We start from the raw sequence: 19291 nt of genomic DNA on the forward strand, positions 1-19291 counted from the left end.
TGCGCTACCAGACTGGCCCTTGCAGGAATCCTGTGTCACAAAGCCTGTTTTTTTTTTAATTAATAGCTGTGAACTAAGCATCAAATTAGGAGGAAGGCTCAGTTTATTTTACTGATTTCCCCTGCCTGCAACAGCAGGTCTAGACCCCAGAACCAGAAGAACTGCTTGACCTAGTCTATGTCCACACCTTGGTGTCCTGGGTTACATGATGATCTCAAAGGGAAAATCACCACCACTTGCAGCATGGGTCCTGACATATATAAGAAGGATGCACACTCATGCTCCAAGCCAGGCAGGAACCCCCACTCTCCACAGTGGAGTTCCTGCTCCGTCCATGGGACCTGGTTAATAGCCTATGAACTGCTGCCACTCTTCGGCACATGGCTGGAGGGAGAATGGCCACACCCAGGATGGGACAGCACCACCTCAGCAGAGAACCCTCTGGAGTGCTGGGTTGAGTCAGGGTCAGGGTCCTCTCCAGTGCCTTCTGGTGGGATGTCCCCAGACAGCAGCCAAATGCTGGGGAAGGTGGTATCAGAAGGTGCCCCGCTCTGATGAGTCACAGGATAGTGGTGGGGGTGTCTGCCACTACTGGTCTTGAAGGTCACCCTTCTCACCTTCCGGGCTGGATGTGGTACACGAGCAAGGAAACCTCAGGGCGCCACAAAGCCAGCAGAGAACTCTGTACATTTCCTTCCACCACAGCAGACCCCTCGCTACCATTATCCCTTGCCACTTACTTCTCTACTAGGGGCTGAAGCCTCCCTCCTTCTCCTGGACAGTTCCCAACCCAGCCAAAGAAGGGAGTAGGCAGCCAAGGAGGGGGGAGACCCCACATTTCAGATGGATTTTTCATAGGTAGCCCCTGCCACCACCATCCCAAGGGCCCTGGATTGCCCTAACTGAGCACTGGCAGTGACAGAGTTAGCCGTGTAATGCTATTAGCATGTGCATAAAAGCTAGGGGAAATAGCTGGGGACAATACAGTGGGTAAAGGATAAAGTTTCTGCATTCACTCTGATTTCTTTGCTTCTGTGGATTTAACAAACAGACCCTTGCACACCATTACCATGTCATTAAGCCTGTTATTAATAGGCTCTCTCTATATTCCTTTAAGACACATTCATAGATGGAGCAGTAAGAGTGTACACTGACAATAAGCACAGCCTGTCAATCGAAAATCCTGAGTGAACCATTAAAAAAAGCTTTAAAACCAACAGATATTCTGTTTTCTTTACATCTTAATATTTTGGCTAGTATAAAGTGTGTGTTTTTATAATAACGATTAGTCGAAATTACAGCAACATTGCCTTTAAAATAAATTAAGATTTATTTTTCAAACACAATGGCACTACAGGGAACTAAGCCAGTAGTTTCAGTTTTTAACATTACTCCTTCTCTGAATTTAAGACACGCTAAACAATTTATTTCAAAATTTGTAAGGAAAAATAGAGGGTATTCTATACAAAGTTAGAAGCATATAGTTTACACAGGGCCTAAACTGCACACGCCTCTTCAGAAGGAAGTTACTCTGACAGGTACGGGTGGTCAGATACTACGGCTTGGGGAGGCCGTGGAAATATGGCTAGACATACATGAAAGAATGATGTACGCACAATATTCATCCTAATCACCGGGACTCTGGGAAAACAGACAAAACAAGCTAATCATTTTGTAGTTTTATTTTTCCCCCCCATTTTTCCTCACACACGGACTCTTTATGACTTATATTCAGAGCAAAATGTACAAGGGAATCAAAGTAGTTGTGCATAAACCCAAACTTTTTTTTACTTTTTTTTTGCGCACAATTTACAGTTTTTTGTTGCATGTTAACATGGTTATTTAAATTTTCTTTGATGCCTTCTTACATTCTTATGTCTTCAATGGAAAACATCTTACCAGATCACACAGTTACGAGTTCTCACGATGATGGAACAGGTCAAGCCATTTACAATGGCTGGTGAGTGGCAGATAATGTTATATACACTGATTGGAAGACTACATCAGAAGAAAAAACAGAGTAAGGCACCACTCTTGGAAAATTAAGGTAGCTTGTAGTAACAATAATGAAAGACAATCAGTACCACTCTTAATTGCCAGCAATTCTTAGACTTCAATAAAATACTTACACTATAAAAAATGAAGGATGTTTGTACCTGAATACACTTTCCTGATATCTGATTGTATGTACATTAAAACACAGTCTCCAGCAAAATAAGCCTTTTCATGTACTATGAAAAAACCAAACCACAGTCCCTGTGTTCAATGGTCACATTTAACTGCTTTTTTTGTTGTTCTGAACAAATATACAAAGGAGAAAAATCAAACCAATCCAATGGACAGCATGTAACACTGGCACTTCACCTCCAAGATGATCCCATGCACGGAGATGAAGAAATTAATACAACCGTGGTTTTATGGTTGCTGTTCAGTTTGAAAGCCTTAGTCCTTGGGGCGGGGGGGCTAAACTTCCTTACATTTGCAATGTGAGCAAATCCTAAACAGTCACTCAGAAAGTGAGATTTAATAAAATTAGGAGCTGAAAAGTGTTCTGAATTACTCTTCCAATTCAATTCTTTCAAGTATACTAAAATGTTTCAGAGGAAAAAATGTCTCCATGGTTACAATTCCAATCAATTTTATAAATCCTTAAAAAAAACGAGTAGTCTCTACTTAGCTTCCACATCCCTCCAGGGCATGCACACATTCCTTCTGAAGGAAAAAAGTCTTGTCAAATCCAGATGATTCTTAACACTGATTCCAGGTGCAGCTTCTGAAACCTCCTCCAGGTTTCTGTCAGGAGGTTAATCGCCGGTATACAAGCAACAAAACACTTTTTTTTTTTTGTTTACATGGGTACTGAGTATTTCACAGTTATTGAACAGAGCTCAGTGCACAGATTCTCAGAAAAGGTTCATGTGTCACTCCAAAGGTAAAGCCATTGAAGCAACAACATGTCATCTGACTTCTGCTGTTCAGGAAGTCAAATGGTTTATATCTTAGGCAGCTTACAGTAGGACCTGCTTAAAAGATTACATAATTCAGATAAAATCGTTTGGATCATACAAAAACAAGTTGGTGAACATACCTGGCAAGGTGGTCTCTACACCTTTGATTATGTGTAACCTTTAAAGTGCCCTAGTATTGTATTCCTTTACGCTCATTTGAATTTGTGCAATTATAAAAACAGGGGACACAGTGTTATTTACTGTGTTTTGAGAGTGACAGAGATTAGAGAAACAGAGAAACAGAGGAACTCATCCTGAAGAGTCTTATCTAGTTAGTGTCCATTTGCTGAGTCTGTATGGTGGGGACTGTTTTCCAAAGGGGATTATAATACACCCAGCCATCTCCCTGCAATTCAAATGGGGGGAAAAAAAAAGGTTACACAGAATTATAATAAAAGAATTCACATAGAAAAGTATTTTGTGATGCCAGGCGTCGGACTGACAGCACTGGAAACTAGAGGTACACAGCTTATGTATACCATAGATACCAGTGCAAGCTTCCCCACAGTCTCTGCTCTGGAGAGACCATCTCTAGGGATGAGGATATCTAAGGGCTTGGCACACGCTCTGTCTGAGTGTGGACAAGCTAGGATGTAAATCTACAGTGCACTAGTCTGCCACACACTAAGTCACAGTGTGAGCCCTATTATCATGCACTAGACTAGAAGGTCTGTAGTGCACCTTGATATCTGGCTGTTTTAAACAGAATATGCCAAAGTGCTCTACAGAACTTTCAGGGTGTGATAGTAGTGTCCACACGGCCAGTTAGCACACAGAAAGTTAATGCACTGCAGATTTACAGACCCTGGCTTGTCACACAGTAACTGACCATGTAGACAAGCCTTAAGAAATCATGCTCATTCCAGTCAAGTAAAGTATTCTGCTGGGACTAACAGCAGCAGTCAGCCCTAACTGATGTAGGTATGAAGATGGAACCCTGGCACCCTGTGGTCTGGATTGAGACCAGCAGCTTATTTTGCAAAGGCTCAGCAAACAGCCATCAGAGAGAAATGGCTTGTGCTCACAAGCAAATTGTGCTACATTTGAACTGATGATCTGGAGATGAAATGGTTCTGGATCTTATTTACCCTACTCTGAGCCACCCAGTATCTCAAATTCTGCTTTCAAATGAAATATCTGAAAACAATGTTGTTTTTTAAAACCACACAACCTGCATTTCTCCTGTCAACAGTCACTCAGGGATGCAATTAAAACAAACTACTTGATTAAAAAACATTCTTAGTCTGAAATATTTACTTCTTGCGTTCACAAGTTAATTGAAAGGTAGCAGTTTCCTTGTGCGGTGAAAATTTTTGTACGCAAGAGTGATATTCTCTCCCAAATTTAAAATTTTATCTAGTTAAGTCATTCTCTCTCTTTGCTCACTTTGCCACAGATAAATAAATACACATCAGTGAAAGTTTTCAAAAACCAAAAGTCAAAGTTTATTTAGATTTTTAGATAACACTCTGAGATCAAAGAGGCTACTTAAGCAAAGTTTCTGAACCATGAGAGATGGGGATTTGTTACTGAGGGTATGTCTACAATGCAATTAGACACCCATGGCTGCCCCATGCCATCGGACTTGGGCTCCAGCAAAGGGTCTTTTTAACTGTGGTGTGGACATTCAGGCTCGGGGACTTTCCCACCTTGCAGGGTCTTAGAGATTGGGCTGCAGCCTGAATGTCTGCATCGCAATTAAACAGCCCCTTAGCCCGAGTCAGCTGTGTAGACATATCCTGGGTGAAAAGGAATACTCTGTAGTGGTCCATTTGATTTAGCTTTAGAATACCCTGCAGTTTGTGGTTCAGAACCATATCTAGTTCTAAATATTTTAAACCTTCTGCTGAACTGGAGATAGTACAGTAAAATATGAAAAGCAAGAAACTGTTGCATTTGTGATCACACAAATTTGTCACAATATGGATCTGAAGCTCCACAGCATAGCTAAAATATACACCTCTATTCCCTCCACAGAGGAGGGCCACGCTGCCTACCTCAGCAGCTGCTAGTTTCCACATAGGAAAGAAAATCTGCTCTAAAGCGGTCACACCAGAAATTCCTAGTCTTTTGGGGCACCTTTTACAGATAACCAGGATAACAGCTTGATCATGCTCCAACCATTGAATGGACAAGCTGCATTAAAACCTGAAATCTACATTAACCAAAAGCTGATGAAGAGCTGGTAGTCACAATGATGTTTTTGTTTTATATGCACCCGGTGCAATCAGCTCCAATAGCTTCCTTTGTGTTTTGCTCAGGTATTCATGGTCCACTTTTAAACCACATCACAGTTTCCATGTGTCTCAGCTGAATTGTAAAAGTTGTTTACTTTTGAAAGAAGTTAAGCCACACAAAGAAACGCTTGCAGTTGTGGGGTCATAATTGCAAAACCAGGGAGCGCTGTGAGCTAGTAGATGTTCTCCTGCATGCTAGGGGTTTGGGTGCTCTTAAACCATCCGGCTGTTTTACAAGGCAATCCAGATTCCCCAAAAGATGAACTCTGAAGCAAAAGGCCAAGTACTTTACCCTGACAGAAGACTCAGATTGAACAGCAACTGGCTGCTCTAGGATTGATATTGTGCATATAATTTCTTATAACAGCTAGCAAAATGAAAAGTGAGTGAGTGAGTGAGTGAGTGAGTGTCCCACATTAAGAATGACAGAGAACCAGCAGGCAAAGGAAGGAAGAGGGAGCTCCCCTCAGGGCTCTAAAGGGATTTTTTCAAGTTAGATGCTTAATAACCAAGTTCTTGGGACAGCTTGAGAGGGTTAGAGGTAATAAATACCCCATTCAAGTCATATGATTTCTTAAACCACTTGGTAAGTTAGTATAGAAGACTACTATTTTTCTAGTGCTGGTTACTCTGGGTGAAAAATACATTAGTGCTCTGGAAATAGAGTCACTGTATATTTTTATGCCTTTACAGAAACTTATCAAAGGCTACTGTTTCCATTTTTATTATTTATGAGCAAGGAACTAGGTCCTTAACACTTATGTTTCGTGCACAGAAGTTCTTTACCAACAACCATTTAGCTTTAGAGTCACCCAGTGTGGAATGAAAGAATCATAACATAAGAATAGCCTTGTATAGAAATGCATTGACTGATATTTAATTAAATGTATTATATGATCCAAGGCCCTATGGCATGCTGTCATCAGCATTCCCTAGAATGTCCTCTATAGGCTCACGACCTGCACGTTAATACACATGCTCATATGTGCATTTACAATACATACATTTTACTCACACACAGTAGTTACTTACTTCTTTAACAAAGTATTTTGTGCTCCACGGTGTCTCTGTTTCAGCACGAAGTCTCTCTTCATTTCTCTGCCGTTCCTCAAGGGCTCGCTTATGCTCTGTTGCTTTATCTATGTCTCCATCCTTCAGAGACTCTGTTACATGTTGCCACAGTCGCCTACAAATCAGAAGGAAGGCTACAATTTAGTCATGGGTATTTTTAGTAAAAGTCATGGACAGGTCACAGGCAATAAACAAAAATTCATGGCCCATGACCTGTCCATGACATAGACTATAAATATCCGTGACTAAATCTTGGGGGGACTTGGGAGGCGGGGGGCCGCTGCTGTGGGGGGGGAGGTGGGGAAAGGGGCAGGGCCAACAGCACCAGCTGTCAGGGGTCATCAAAGCAGCGGCTGCTTGGGTAGTCTCAGGGCCAACCACACCAGCCGCTGCTCAGGTGGTCCCCAGGGCCAGCTTCCCGGTGCCACCCAAGCAGCAGCCGGTGTGGCTGGCTGTGGGGTCACCCGAGAGGCTGGCTGCAGAGCTGCCCCAACAGAGGCCAGTCTAGCTGTCCCCAGAGCCAGCTGATTGGGCTGCCCTGGGGTCAGCCGCACTGGCCACTGCAGAAGTCCCAGAAAGTCATGGAATCCATGACTTCTGTGACCTCCGTGACAGACACAGAGTCCTAATCAGAAGCTTTAATTGATTTCACATTTTTCAGTGCCTTCCTGGATTGCAGTCACTTGACTTACAGAACTGGTGTACAGCAGGTGACATTATTTCACAATTATACTCCAACCTCTTCTCTGGCATGCCAAATTAATGTAAAATAGAACAGGATTGAGAGGCACAAGAAAAAAAAGGAGCTCGTAATTTAGTCCTCTAGGTTAACATTAAACTGCTCTCGACTGCAATGCTAGATTGGCACATAAATGAAAAGGTCTAGGAATTTTCAGCCTAATCCCAAATGGACATTTGTATGCATCTTAAAACTGCCACACAAAAGTTTTGTTTCTGCTGAGGACAGCCCCTGTAAAGAACTGCTGGGCTGCAGAGACGAATATTATTTGCACTGTGTAATGTCCAAAGGCTTAAGACGGAGGTCTTCCTATAGCAGGCACTGTATGTACTCGTAAGACAGTAATCATCTGTGCCCTGAATATGCAGTTTAAATAGCACTTGTCTGCACTATGTCTAGCTCTAAGCAGTGTTATCCATTCCTGAATATTCAAGATCACTTTGGCTCTACTGGACCCACACACTACCCAGTTTGGATATTTAAGTCTGTAGATTTCTCCTTGGCAGCCTGGTTTGTAAGTTGAGGAATTCCATAAATTTTATAGAACAATTAAACAGATGTAAATTTTTTTTATTATTATTATTAATTATTATTATTATTATTATTATTACCTAGACTCAAATGGCCCTTGCTTCTCTAGGGGCCGTACTCGTTTTCTTGTCACTGACAGTTTTGTCAAGTCCACATACTTGGTCTCTCCGTTGCTGTAGGTGAATTCAAGCACACTATTCCATTCACCTTGCACTCTGCAGGCTACAGTGTTTGTTGCATTCTGCTTTACTTCACCTGTGACTCTGGAAAACAAAAAACAACAACAACAACAACAAAAAGACCACAACTGAGAACAGACTACTAGGGCCTATTCTGACATTTCATTTTGGAAGAAACTGCAAGCTAGTCTTTCACACATTCTAAATTTTTAAGTCAGTTACTTAAAGTATGCATTTGCATTGAGAAGCTGGGAGGGGGAATAATGAAAAAGTCATTTTTCTATTATTCTTGTGATATTACCCAACAGAACTCAGCTTTTTGGCTTTAACTTAAAACTTGTAAGCCTTTTCACAGGAGAACTGAGCTGAAAAGAAACTGACATATGGGTTACACTCGTAAACCATTACTACAGTTCATATTTTTCTCCTGGATATCAAGCTTGATATTTAACATAAATAATATTTGATATTTATGTTAACAAGCTAACTCTCTCTGTAGAACAATTATCTTCACCTGCTAGTCCTGTAGGCCACTTGCTCTTTATTTTTTAAGTTTATAATGCAAGTATCGCATTAAAAAAGAGACAATGAGGCAAGAACAGAGGGGAAGATAAATACAAAACTAAGGAGTCGGACTTGGAGATCTGTGTTCCATTCCTGGCTCTGCCAGAGACTTCCTGGGTGACTAAGAGCAACCAGGGTGCTGAGATGGATTCATGCTTCGTACAACATTTGGACCCTCAGACAGAAGGTGCTATATATACACACAGTATTATCATCACTCCCATGAGTGCATACTTGTGTGGAAAAAACAAAACAAAACAAAAAAAAACACATGCCCAAAGAACGCATGACAATGGATTTACAATGAAGTGACACTGGAAAGGGAGACTCGAAAGCTTGATTGACCCAGTCAAACTTAGCAACAAATAGCCAAATTTCCCCACCCTTTCATGCAGTGAAGATTCATTCTCCCTTATGAGAGTGAAGGAGTGAGGGTTTGCTAGCAATTCAGACAAGACAAGTGGTCTCTCAGCTGCATGGAGTTCAAGGCTTCACTGGGGATGCCAGCCCCTACCTTACGTACCTCCAGTTATCTGTACAGAATGGATCTACACCATCGTTACTCCCCAGGTTCTCTTTCCCACTGGAAACGAGGTTTGTTCAGTGGTGACACTGCCACTGATCCCCAGCCACATCTACATTCTGTGGGACTCAGTGTGTGAAGTTACCGTAGCATTAACTTTAGTTACATATATGGTACTCTGAACCACCAAGTGCAAGGAAAGGAAACCAGGTGCCACTTACAGAGCAGAAAAGGGCTGGCTACTGGCCATATATGACTAGATGAGAATTCCCCTGTGGGATGGAAAGCTCTCAGCTGGCACAACGTTAGTATAGCCCGTACACCTCTCCTGGCCCAAGTGTAGGTGACATGCCAGGGCTGAGCTGGAGCACAACTGCACTCCAGCAGTTCTCAGGTGATTGATGCCAGCTGACGCAGATTAAAACAACATCGCCATGTTTGCCCTAAGCTACACCGGGACTGTGGCTGGAGCTGCACAAGGCGGACAGTGGCTGCCTGGAAGCCCACCCCTCTCTCCCACACTAAGCAGATCTCAGCACACGAGAGAATCCGGCCCACTGTGTTTTACCTGTGGGAATACTGCATATTTTTATAAGTCTTTACCAATGTTTGAACAATAAGTTTAATTTTACCCATATGAAAAATTTTGGAGTAGTTACCGGAATATTAGACTGAACAGAATTGATGCATCTTAGCTATACATTTGTAGTTGAGAAGGACACAATGCAAGAGTCAGACGAACATTAAACTTGAAAATCGTATTTTCATGTGAAGGTTTATTTTACCAGTTAGCATGGCTCTCCCTACGGTGTATCGATAAAGTGGGTTAAACGGTTTTTGAGAACAACTACGAAGTACCAGTCCATTGATTTTATGCTGTTTTTGCATCCTCTGCGACTTTTACACATCACTGAAACTACTCTACATTATGAAATTTTCATTTCTCTCAATTATATCTCTAAACAGACTGGTGCACTCTGAGTGAATTACAGACTAAGATGGCCAGTATTTGTGTTTACACATTTCATGTGTTTATCAGCTTCATATTTAAACTGTAATACAGTTAACTGACACTGGATGCTTGTACAATTTGAGATATCACAGTGTCAATCACAAATTGGTATCTTTGCTTGACTTAAAGGTAAAGCTAACTGGGATTTTAGCTCAATCATGGGTCTTCACAAGTGAGTGATATTCTGCACACTGTTAGTGATCATTTTGACCTAAATTTCTTCCTATTAACATTACCTTGCACTGCACAACCATTCCCAGTCCTGAATATCATGCAACCTATGGCAGAACAAGTTTCAGCAAAGATACCACGTATGTCTTGATACTGGGTTTTTTAATCATCTAGACGACATTCATATTACTCTGTTGAATATTACTATCCTCAGCAATTCAACTGGGTACAGTGCAATCTTATCTGGCACAGGGCTGACAAACAGATATCCAACCAATGTCTTACAGCAAGGGTCACTCAAACCAAATCGATAACAGTTGCTGTCACAGCAACATTCACTAGCGGCCCATGTCACTATAACAACGCTGCTACTTGGTCTCGTAGAGCGATTGCTTAGGGTAATGTCCAAATACCATAATTTCAGAATTTCACTGAAAATATGTTCATGCAACTGTGGCTATATCAATGATAAATGGGACACCAAATAGACCCTCTATGTAAGAGTTTCTAATTTTATGTAGCAATATACTACACCACATAATCACCACTGTATACCACAGAAACATTCCTCCCAAATCACTAACCAGTACAACAACAACAAAATTTGTTAAACACACACAGGTAAAGAAAATGCCATAACAAAATGATTACAAAGTTGGAGACACAATACATATGGTATGAATAAAAAGCAAATAGTATGCTATTTAAGTAATTTTAAAAATTATGACAAACAAAAAGAACAGGTAAACTTCAATTATCAAAATACCCTGGAGGACACATGAAACCTGTCAACATAATTAGATTTTCATCTTCCATATGAATCTTGGGATTTAGGGACAAATATGTTTTACAAACCCAACTATCTGCATTAATTGCTCCTAGGAGAAGTAGGAGAAATCCACTTGATGCTATCTAACTGACATATGCACCTGCCTGCAGATTTCTGTGCCCACCAGGGTACTACCCTGGCACCATGGGTCCTCAAGTTTGAGATGCTTTTTACCTTTTATTAAGATAGCCTCCCTAAACTGTTTCTCTGCAACAGCAAATTGCAGAGTCGCAATAAACTGTCAAAGCAAATTACACTTAAAAGCCTTTATTGTTCAGGCCTGTTGGACTAAACATGGAAAAAATATGAAATATTTAAGTAAGGGTTTTTAACAACAAGCACTGTGTTCAGTGGATGGTTGAACAATGAACATGTGATGTCAGATAACAGAGCACATTAAGGGCCAGAAACTGTTTCACTACAGGACTCCTTTCTATATTTTTCCTTCTTCCATCATTTGAGTGTCTGCATCTTTGTATGGGAGTCTCAAGATCACTTATCTTACTATACTATGTCTTAAAAGGGATATCATCAGTGTTAATGGGCCCCCAAAGCCATCTAACTTCTCTCTTCCCTTGAATCCAAAATGTCTTAATGTAAAACTCATTCCCAGCCTTTACCTTCATATCACATACAAAGCCTGAGTAAGTGTGTGGGAAACAGAATAGAGACTATGGGGAGAGACTCCAACCCCCAACACTGCACAGCATGCAGTGCATCACATCCTCAGTGTCTACTAAAGCCTTTGGAATGGAATAGCAATGACCACAATGGGTTTTTGGGGGATAATTTAGTGTTATTAATATTTACACGGATTATAGCTTTTGTATTGTATTCACCCCTTTTCTGTATTTAATGAAATTTCATTCATATTTTATTCAATATTACAGAAGTCTGTAAATGTTTCTGTACTAAATATTCCTGGTCATGAGACATGCTTTCAGTTAAAACTTATCATTGGCACCCCACTCTCCTTCTCAGGCTAACAACCTTGCAGGGTTTTGGTTTTTGTTTTTAATTTGGTTTTTACTGCAAGTTGGAGATTCTTTCATCAAAACAGTAATAGTACTTTGATAACTCAGATAGAAAGTGCAATATAAATACAATGTGCTCTACAAACATTAAACTTCACACCATCCTTTTGAGGTAGATATGTCATGCATGTTTCACACACACAGTAAAACAAGGCAGAGCAAGATTAAATGGCTTGCCCAGTCACAAACAAGTCATTGGCAGAGCCAGGAATGAAAACCTAAAAGTCCGGTCTCCTGATCACCTGAACTGGGTGCATGGGTGCACACACGCAGATACTCACAGCCTCGAATTTAACTGACTAATTAGCAATGAAACAGTCTTTTGCTTGTGACATTTGTGTGGGTGGGCCATGCAATATGCCTCATAACTCCACAACCCCTCAACAGTTTCAAGAATAGGAAAAAAAAAAATGCATCACTGAATACAGTTTTCTTAGCACAAGGCTACTCAGCATGCAAACAGATGGTGACAAAAAACAGAGGCAAGGTATTCATTTACACAGTTTGAGCGATACAATATAGGGAGTTCATTAAAATATAAATGAGTGTACTTACCGGTGCAGTTTGCCACCATAGAATGGTTTGGTATGGAAAGTAATGCTTGCAGAATACCCAGTTTTTGCACAATTAACATTGACCTTTCCTCCCAATTCTACCCAAGGAACAGTTAAAATTGATCGAGCATATGCACAAGGTAGAGAAAACGTGTATTCCTCTCCATATTCCAAAAGACTTAAGAGTCCTGCATGCAAAAATAAGAGAGTGTCATCAAAACGTTTCCAATTTATAGTACTGAGGCAAGTGGTTGTTGAAGGAAACACATCTAACACTCTCAGTAAAACTATCACAATTACAGATTCCAGACACAAAAAGAATTTTGTTAACCCCACAGTGCCATTAGTTAGGTTGTACAACAGACAAGTGCAGACACTGGGTATCATGGGTACCGGTATATTTGCTGTTAGCCTTGAAAACCCACATCCCTCATGTTACAGGTTCAAAAACATGATCCTAAAAACTTAGCTGCTACTATGCCTATACAGCACCAACTGTTCACTTGTAACAGTTCTATTGCTATAATGGTGAGAGTGTCACACTCTGGAACCATACTACAAGCATGAGATGAGCAATGAGTTACCGAAGCCAGAGAATTTGGAGTTTGATGTTCACATTGCACTTCCCTACCACAAGAATAGATGGTACATTCCACCTTTCCTGAAGGGGTGTAGCAGCCTGTGTCCTCCTTCCTGTCGCTTCCTTTTTCATTACTGACTTATAAATGAACACAACTATCTCCTGACTGCTATTCATGTAAGTCATTACAATTAATTTTAAAGTGATAACTGTCTCTTAAAAAAAAAAAAGGAGAAGAAAATGATTTTGTGCTGTGCATATGCCAGCTGATGCCTCCTGTAGCCTTAGGTCACTGTGTTTCTTCTGACACTTGATTTTCACAATTTCTCTTGTATCCTTGTCTTTTTCAGGTTCATCACTTAAACCTTAACTGTCATCACACAGTCTTCTGCTCCATCCATGCCTTCTCCGTAGCTGACAGAGACCCTTAAGAAGGCAGCTTTTCACCTCCAAAATGCTGAGGGAATCACACCCCCCATGTGAGTTAGGCACAGCTCCTCTCACCTCATGGGCAGATGAGAGAGGCATCAAGTTTTAAAGAAACTGCCTCAGGGCAAACTTCAAATCTTTGAAGAACAGCAGTGCAGAGATGCTCACATGCTCTGTTAAACTGTCTGGAAGGAGACTTCTGCTCCAGGAGTTGCTTTCCTCAGACTCAAAACACTGATTTACGTGTTCCTTGCCTATCCTCATTTTATCAGGAGTGCAGATTATATTCAAACATCTGTGAGTCAGAGTAATTGGGGCAACACAAACATGAAGGATAAAAAGAGCTGAGATGGCATCTCCAGTTCAAAACCAGCAAATTGGCGAGTTATATTAAGGGAAAATGGAATCCTGGGATAATGAGCAACATTCTTATTAAAGGGATCCCATTATTAAATGTAAAGAAAATTTAAAGAATCGAAGTGTAAAATATGTTTAGATACAGCAACAGAAAAGTTAACATTTATGTTAAGTATTTTATGTTGTACATTCTAATTTGGTTTGTGCTTTGGAGACATAATAAAAAAGTTAGTTTAGATTGTACAAATTGTACTTTTGCTTCAAAACCTCATGTTGTGTTTCTAGATACATAGTCTTGCTTTTCTGCAATACTATAGCCCCGTGGAGGTTTGTGATCTTACACAATCTTTTGATTGTTTCTGCCATGTACATGTGGCATCTTCTGTACTCCGTAATAAACAAATATGTCATCTAACAACAGGACTTTAAGGTTTCTCAGATTCTCTTTCTCAAGGTAAATGGAGGAGACCCAGGGGTATTTTGTTAAAAAAACAAAAACAAACAAACAAAACCAAACCACCTTAAAATACCCTATAAACAACCCTGCAAATGAATTCTTTTGAAAATCCTATAGATGAAACTACTGAGCAAAATTCATTTTTTATTCTGACACTGGAGTTCACAGAACTTAATTTTATATTTATCCAACTGATATTTTTAACCACCTTCCAATTCTGCAGTGAATAAATTACTCACCTTCACCAACCATTGTTACTCCTATTGACATTCCCAAGAATTTACTTTTTGTCCAGACATGAGCATTTACACACATCTTCTTCTCTACACATTCAGCATAAAACCCTGAGACGGGAGGATGATGGGACACTTGCTCAGCTACAAATCTCACTGTATAGTAGTCTGGCTCCACTTGGCCCTCTGGCTCTTGTGAAAGAGTGGCTTGCTCTGAGAGGGAGTGGGATGAAGAGTTACTATTTGAGTCAGAGGGTACTTCGCCCTTAGCCATCCTCCAAGAGCAGTGAAACGTTTCTCCGATGATTGGATTGTATGGTTTCTTAGCAATTGCTCCTTTGCGACCTTCATGAAATGAAGTGAGATAATATTCAACAAAGCGGATCATCCTCTCCTCCGGGGTTGCTCCATTTGTGATTGCAATGAAGAGGTCCGGGTGAGACATGAAGTCTGCATACATCTCCAGCAAAGAACGTTTCTCTAAAATAAAAGTTGGAAGAACCACCTGAAATAAAGACAAAAAACCATAACAACTTAAAAGTAAGTAGACTATATATTTATGAACAAATTCTTGAAGTCATCACAATACAAAAGGAATGGGAAATAGGGATACGATACTTTTAACAGAGATGCAAAGTCCATTCTGGCACCAATAAGCAAAATGTTCTCAGGATAAAGGGAATGACATGAAAAAGAAAGTTTTAAACTTATTTTTAATGAAAGACTTAACACAAAAAGCAACGCAACAAACTTATGGTGGAGTAAACACCAAAACTTAACAGAACTTACTCAAAAATGGGAAACAGCCATAAAGGAAGGGAAAACATGACTGACAATTTGTTATGAGGAAAAGGGGAAGAATAAAAACAAACCTGAACTTAACTACCTTATTATCAATGGCAGTAAGGACCAAGTTATGGGAGAACTAAACTGAACCCTGATTGAGCAGGGATAGTAAAAATGTGGCCTATGGGTACCTTCATCTTTAATGCAGGAATGCAAGCTCCACCAAGCAGACCACCACTCAGATCAGAGAAACTTGAAAAACCTAATCTCGCATGGTGAGGAGAAAGCTTTTCTGGCCAAATATACTCAACTTTGCAGAGTCTAACCTTTAATTTTAAAAAAGTTTCTAGTCTAGTTGCAAAGAAAATCTCCCCATCTTCCACGTATAAACTAAGAATACATCAGTGGCAGCCTAATCATCCCAGATCTGCAAAAAACAGTTCCAGTGTCTCTGCTTCCGTACCATGCTTCCCCAAGCCATGCAGAGGGACAACGAATTAGTTTTGTCAAGTCTTCACTGCTGCTACTCCGATCCTCCAGGGAAGCAGTGAAACTGACAAGTAGCTGCCAATTTCTTTCTGCTACCTTTAGATAAAGTTCTGAGCAGCAGGAAAGCTGTGGGTGGGAGGTCAAGATAGCAGAGACCTCTTACTTCCCAGCAGCAAACAGAAAACAGAGAATGAAAGAGTAGCAGAACTCCATTGCTTGTGAATGCCAGGATGCTCTGGGGCTGGGAACTGAATGAAAGAACATTCATTCTCCTTTCTAACAGCCAGATGAGGATTGGAAAAAAGGGAACTCATATTTATAAGACTTGCTAGCCAGAGACTGCTAAAGAAGATACACACACAAAGCTTATGCTCAAATAAATTGGTTAGTCTCTAAGGTGCCACAAGTACTCCTTTTCTTTTTGCGAATACAGACTAACAGGGCTGTTACTCTGAAATACACAAAGCTGGTTCTAGAGTCAGCCCCTTCCTCTCTCCCAGCAGTTGGGGGGAAGGTTGCCCCTGGATGACTCCTTTTGTATTCGTCTTGAGCCCTCTAGTTACTAAGAATCTGGTGAAACCTCCAACCCCTTTGTGTTAGGGTGTGGAGGTGAGGGGATGTGAGAGTGGTATGCAGATGTGTCAAAAGTGGAGGCAGAGGAAGAGAAAATATTGGAGAGAAGTAAAGAAAGTAGGGAGAGAAAGAGCTGCAAAGAAGGAGAGAAAGGGGATGAAGAGAGAAAATTTCATCTCTCTCTTTACACACACACAGTTACAGCATACAGCTGTTACTTTAAACTGTAGGGAGGTGACTTTAGGGTGGTACGGTAAGCTATATTTTATATATCTCTCTCTCTCTCTCTCACTGGCTAGTAGGCATCAGATACGTGTTTCAAGTCCTGCAGATCAGGCTGAAGTTGGGACCTGAAGTCTCTGCAGGCTGAAACTCTGTACAGAAATAGCTACTATCTATTCCATTTTACACAAAATAGGTGCGTTTCCACAAGTTCCTAGCAAATTGCCATATGGCATTTGGATGGACAAAGCTTAAGTGTCACTTCACTTCCACTACAGCCAGCTTTCACACCTTGGTTACTTACTCTTGTTAAATCCATGCCAAGTTTCAGCTGAGATAGGAGATGTAAGATAACACTGCGCTGTTCTTCCACTGCTCCAAGGTCATCCTCTTTGTTAACACATGTATCCTCCAGCTCCTCATCTGGATTTATTTCTTCAGGTTCCTAGTGTGAGAAATCCACAGTCACAAGTGTCATTTCAAAGACCTAATGAACTAAAAAGGTGAAGCTTAGCCTGTGCCTCATGGGGCAGGAGAAGCAACTCTAAAAAAAACCTCAGAGAAATCTCTCAGACTGGGAATGGTCTCAAATGAGCTTCCACAGAAAACCAGACCATTATATTACCACAAGTGTTCCACTTCTCTTTCTGCTGATGCTACACCATGTTGTACTCACAAATGAAAGACAGTGCAGAGGTTTTTAAGAACAGGTTGAACACACACCTGCCAATGGTCTAGGTTTACTTAGTCCTGCCTCAGAGCAGGGGGCTGGAGTTGATGACATCTTTGAGGTCACTTCCAGCCTTATGTTTCTATTATCCTATAAATCTAAGAAGTCACTGAGGGTAATTATATTCCAATCACAGACAATGTAGTAATCAAAACACGTCTTACATACTTGCCCTACGTTTAAATCCTTTGGTGAGATAAATGAACCTAGAATGAACTTTGTAAAGGTAAGGAGTTATTCATCTTAAGGGTAATTCTGCTTCTTGGCCTATAGGGGTTGCTATCTGTCTGTATTACGGAAAGAAAAGTCTACGTGAATAGAATCATAGACTATCAGAGTTGGAAGGGACCTCAGAAGGTCATCTAGTCCAACCCCCTGCTCAAAGCAGGGCCAATCCCCAATTTTTGCCCCCGATCCCTAAATGGCCCCCTCAAGGATTGAACTCACAATGGGTTTTAAATACTTAATTTCAACCTAGTCTATATTTTTAGGTTTCTTATACAAACTCTAATGAAAGATATTATAAAACAGAAAAGTAAGTCGATATTGTTACATGCATATAGAATAATAATTACCCTAAACATATAATCTTTCCCAAAGAGTTGTTTAGTGTCATACACACACAATTCTCAGAAACCAAGTTGCCTACAACCGCAACTTAAAAACCTGTTTCACAATCTTCATTATTCTTGTATTTTACAAGAATGTTTTTGCACTTCAAAATAATTGATAATTTAGAGTATTGACAATACAACAGAATTCAACATCTTTTTAACTGCTCTGAAGTCAATTGATTAGTTTTTTCAATATAAAGATTGAAAAAGAAAAATGCAATATCATCTAGGAAAATAAGTTATAAAATACTTCTAACAACTAGTTTCCCTCATCTACCCTCTGCTGAGCAATTTTCAAAAGTAGTTTATACTGTAAATACTTAGAAAAATCCAATTTATTCACTGCACACTGATTTCTAATATTAAAATGACACTAACTGGAATAATGTGTGCATTTAAATATTTTGAACTGATGCTTTAATTTGCGCCTTCCCCATACCTCTTAACACATTTTATTCATATTTCACCCTGCAGCTGTTTACTAGAAAAAGACAGACTTGTCTACAAACCAACAAAACATTTAATTCAGAAGTGGTCCTCCTTTTTCTACTCAAATGTCTGTACAGGGGGGGTGGGAACCTTCATTGTATAAAAATATTGCTAAATATCTGCAGATAATCCTGCAAGCAAAAACATTCCTCACAGAATTTGGGCTGTCACATTACCTTACCCTTGTTAGATGGCAGGGCTCTGGCACAGACTGCTCCTCTATGACAGATGCTGGCTTGTTTGGCTCTGATGAAAAATTTTGAGCTGCTCCATTTTTGAAATGGTTTGACAAAGATATCTTTGGTTCCAACCAACTGATCGTTGTCCCTGAAGCAAAAGAAAGTGTGCGCTGAAACTTATTCATACTCTGGGAGTTCAATAAAAGATGTTTTCGAGTAAGCACTTTTTGAAAAAGCTGCAAGCAGTTAACCTTGTTCAAAAAACAAGGTAAGTGCACCAGGACAACACCTTCTTTGATCATTAGCATGAGCAATGTGATTGGGCAGCTGTAATATATGCAACTTGTACTGGAGAATAAGATCATGTTATAAAAGGTGTAATCAGACACTAGAAAAAGAACCCAATCTAACTGGAATGTTATGTAACCACTTGGATAAGTTTTTGCACCAATTAAAGAAATGGGAGCAATAGCTCATTCTCAAACTTCTGTCAGTTTCAGAAATCGAGGCTAAAACAAAACTATATTTTAGCATTGTTTCCTCTGGAAAAAGTACTTGTCTTTTCTCAGTTGAAGGAACATGCTATGCTGAATAAATAATAGCCGCTCAAAGAGATAGCAGCAGTACCTGGAAAGCTGTCACCCACTAATTTAATGATTCAGGTGTCTAGTTACTCTCAGCTAGTCTATCAGAATGGATAC

At 40.3% G+C, this 19291-nt stretch overlaps 1 protein-coding gene across 1 annotated transcript in view; it reads right to left on the reverse strand.

Moving 5' to 3' along the window:
• Positions 1–1399: 1399 nt before the first annotated feature.
• The window catches only part of OSBPL11 (oxysterol binding protein like 11), a 62576-nt gene continuing 44684 nt past the window's right edge, over positions 1400–19291 (reverse strand). The window contains exons 7-13 of the mRNA XM_074967190.1: positions 18593–18738; positions 16883–17023; positions 14515–15013; positions 12454–12640; positions 7667–7849; positions 6278–6431; positions 1400–3354 (exon numbers count right to left, since the gene is read on the reverse strand). Coding sequence (XP_074823291.1) covers positions 3277–3354; positions 6278–6431; positions 7667–7849; positions 12454–12640; positions 14515–15013; positions 16883–17023; positions 18593–18738 — 1388 coding nt within the window. The 3' untranslated portion in view covers positions 1400–3276. The remainder of the gene's footprint in view (positions 3355–6277; positions 6432–7666; positions 7850–12453; positions 12641–14514; positions 15014–16882; positions 17024–18592; positions 18739–19291) is intronic.

The sequence above is a fragment of the Natator depressus genome, chromosome 11 (assembly GCF_965152275.1).
Source record: "Natator depressus isolate rNatDep1 chromosome 11, rNatDep2.hap1, whole genome shotgun sequence".
Classification (NCBI taxonomy): Eukaryota; Metazoa; Chordata; order Testudines; family Cheloniidae; genus Natator; species Natator depressus.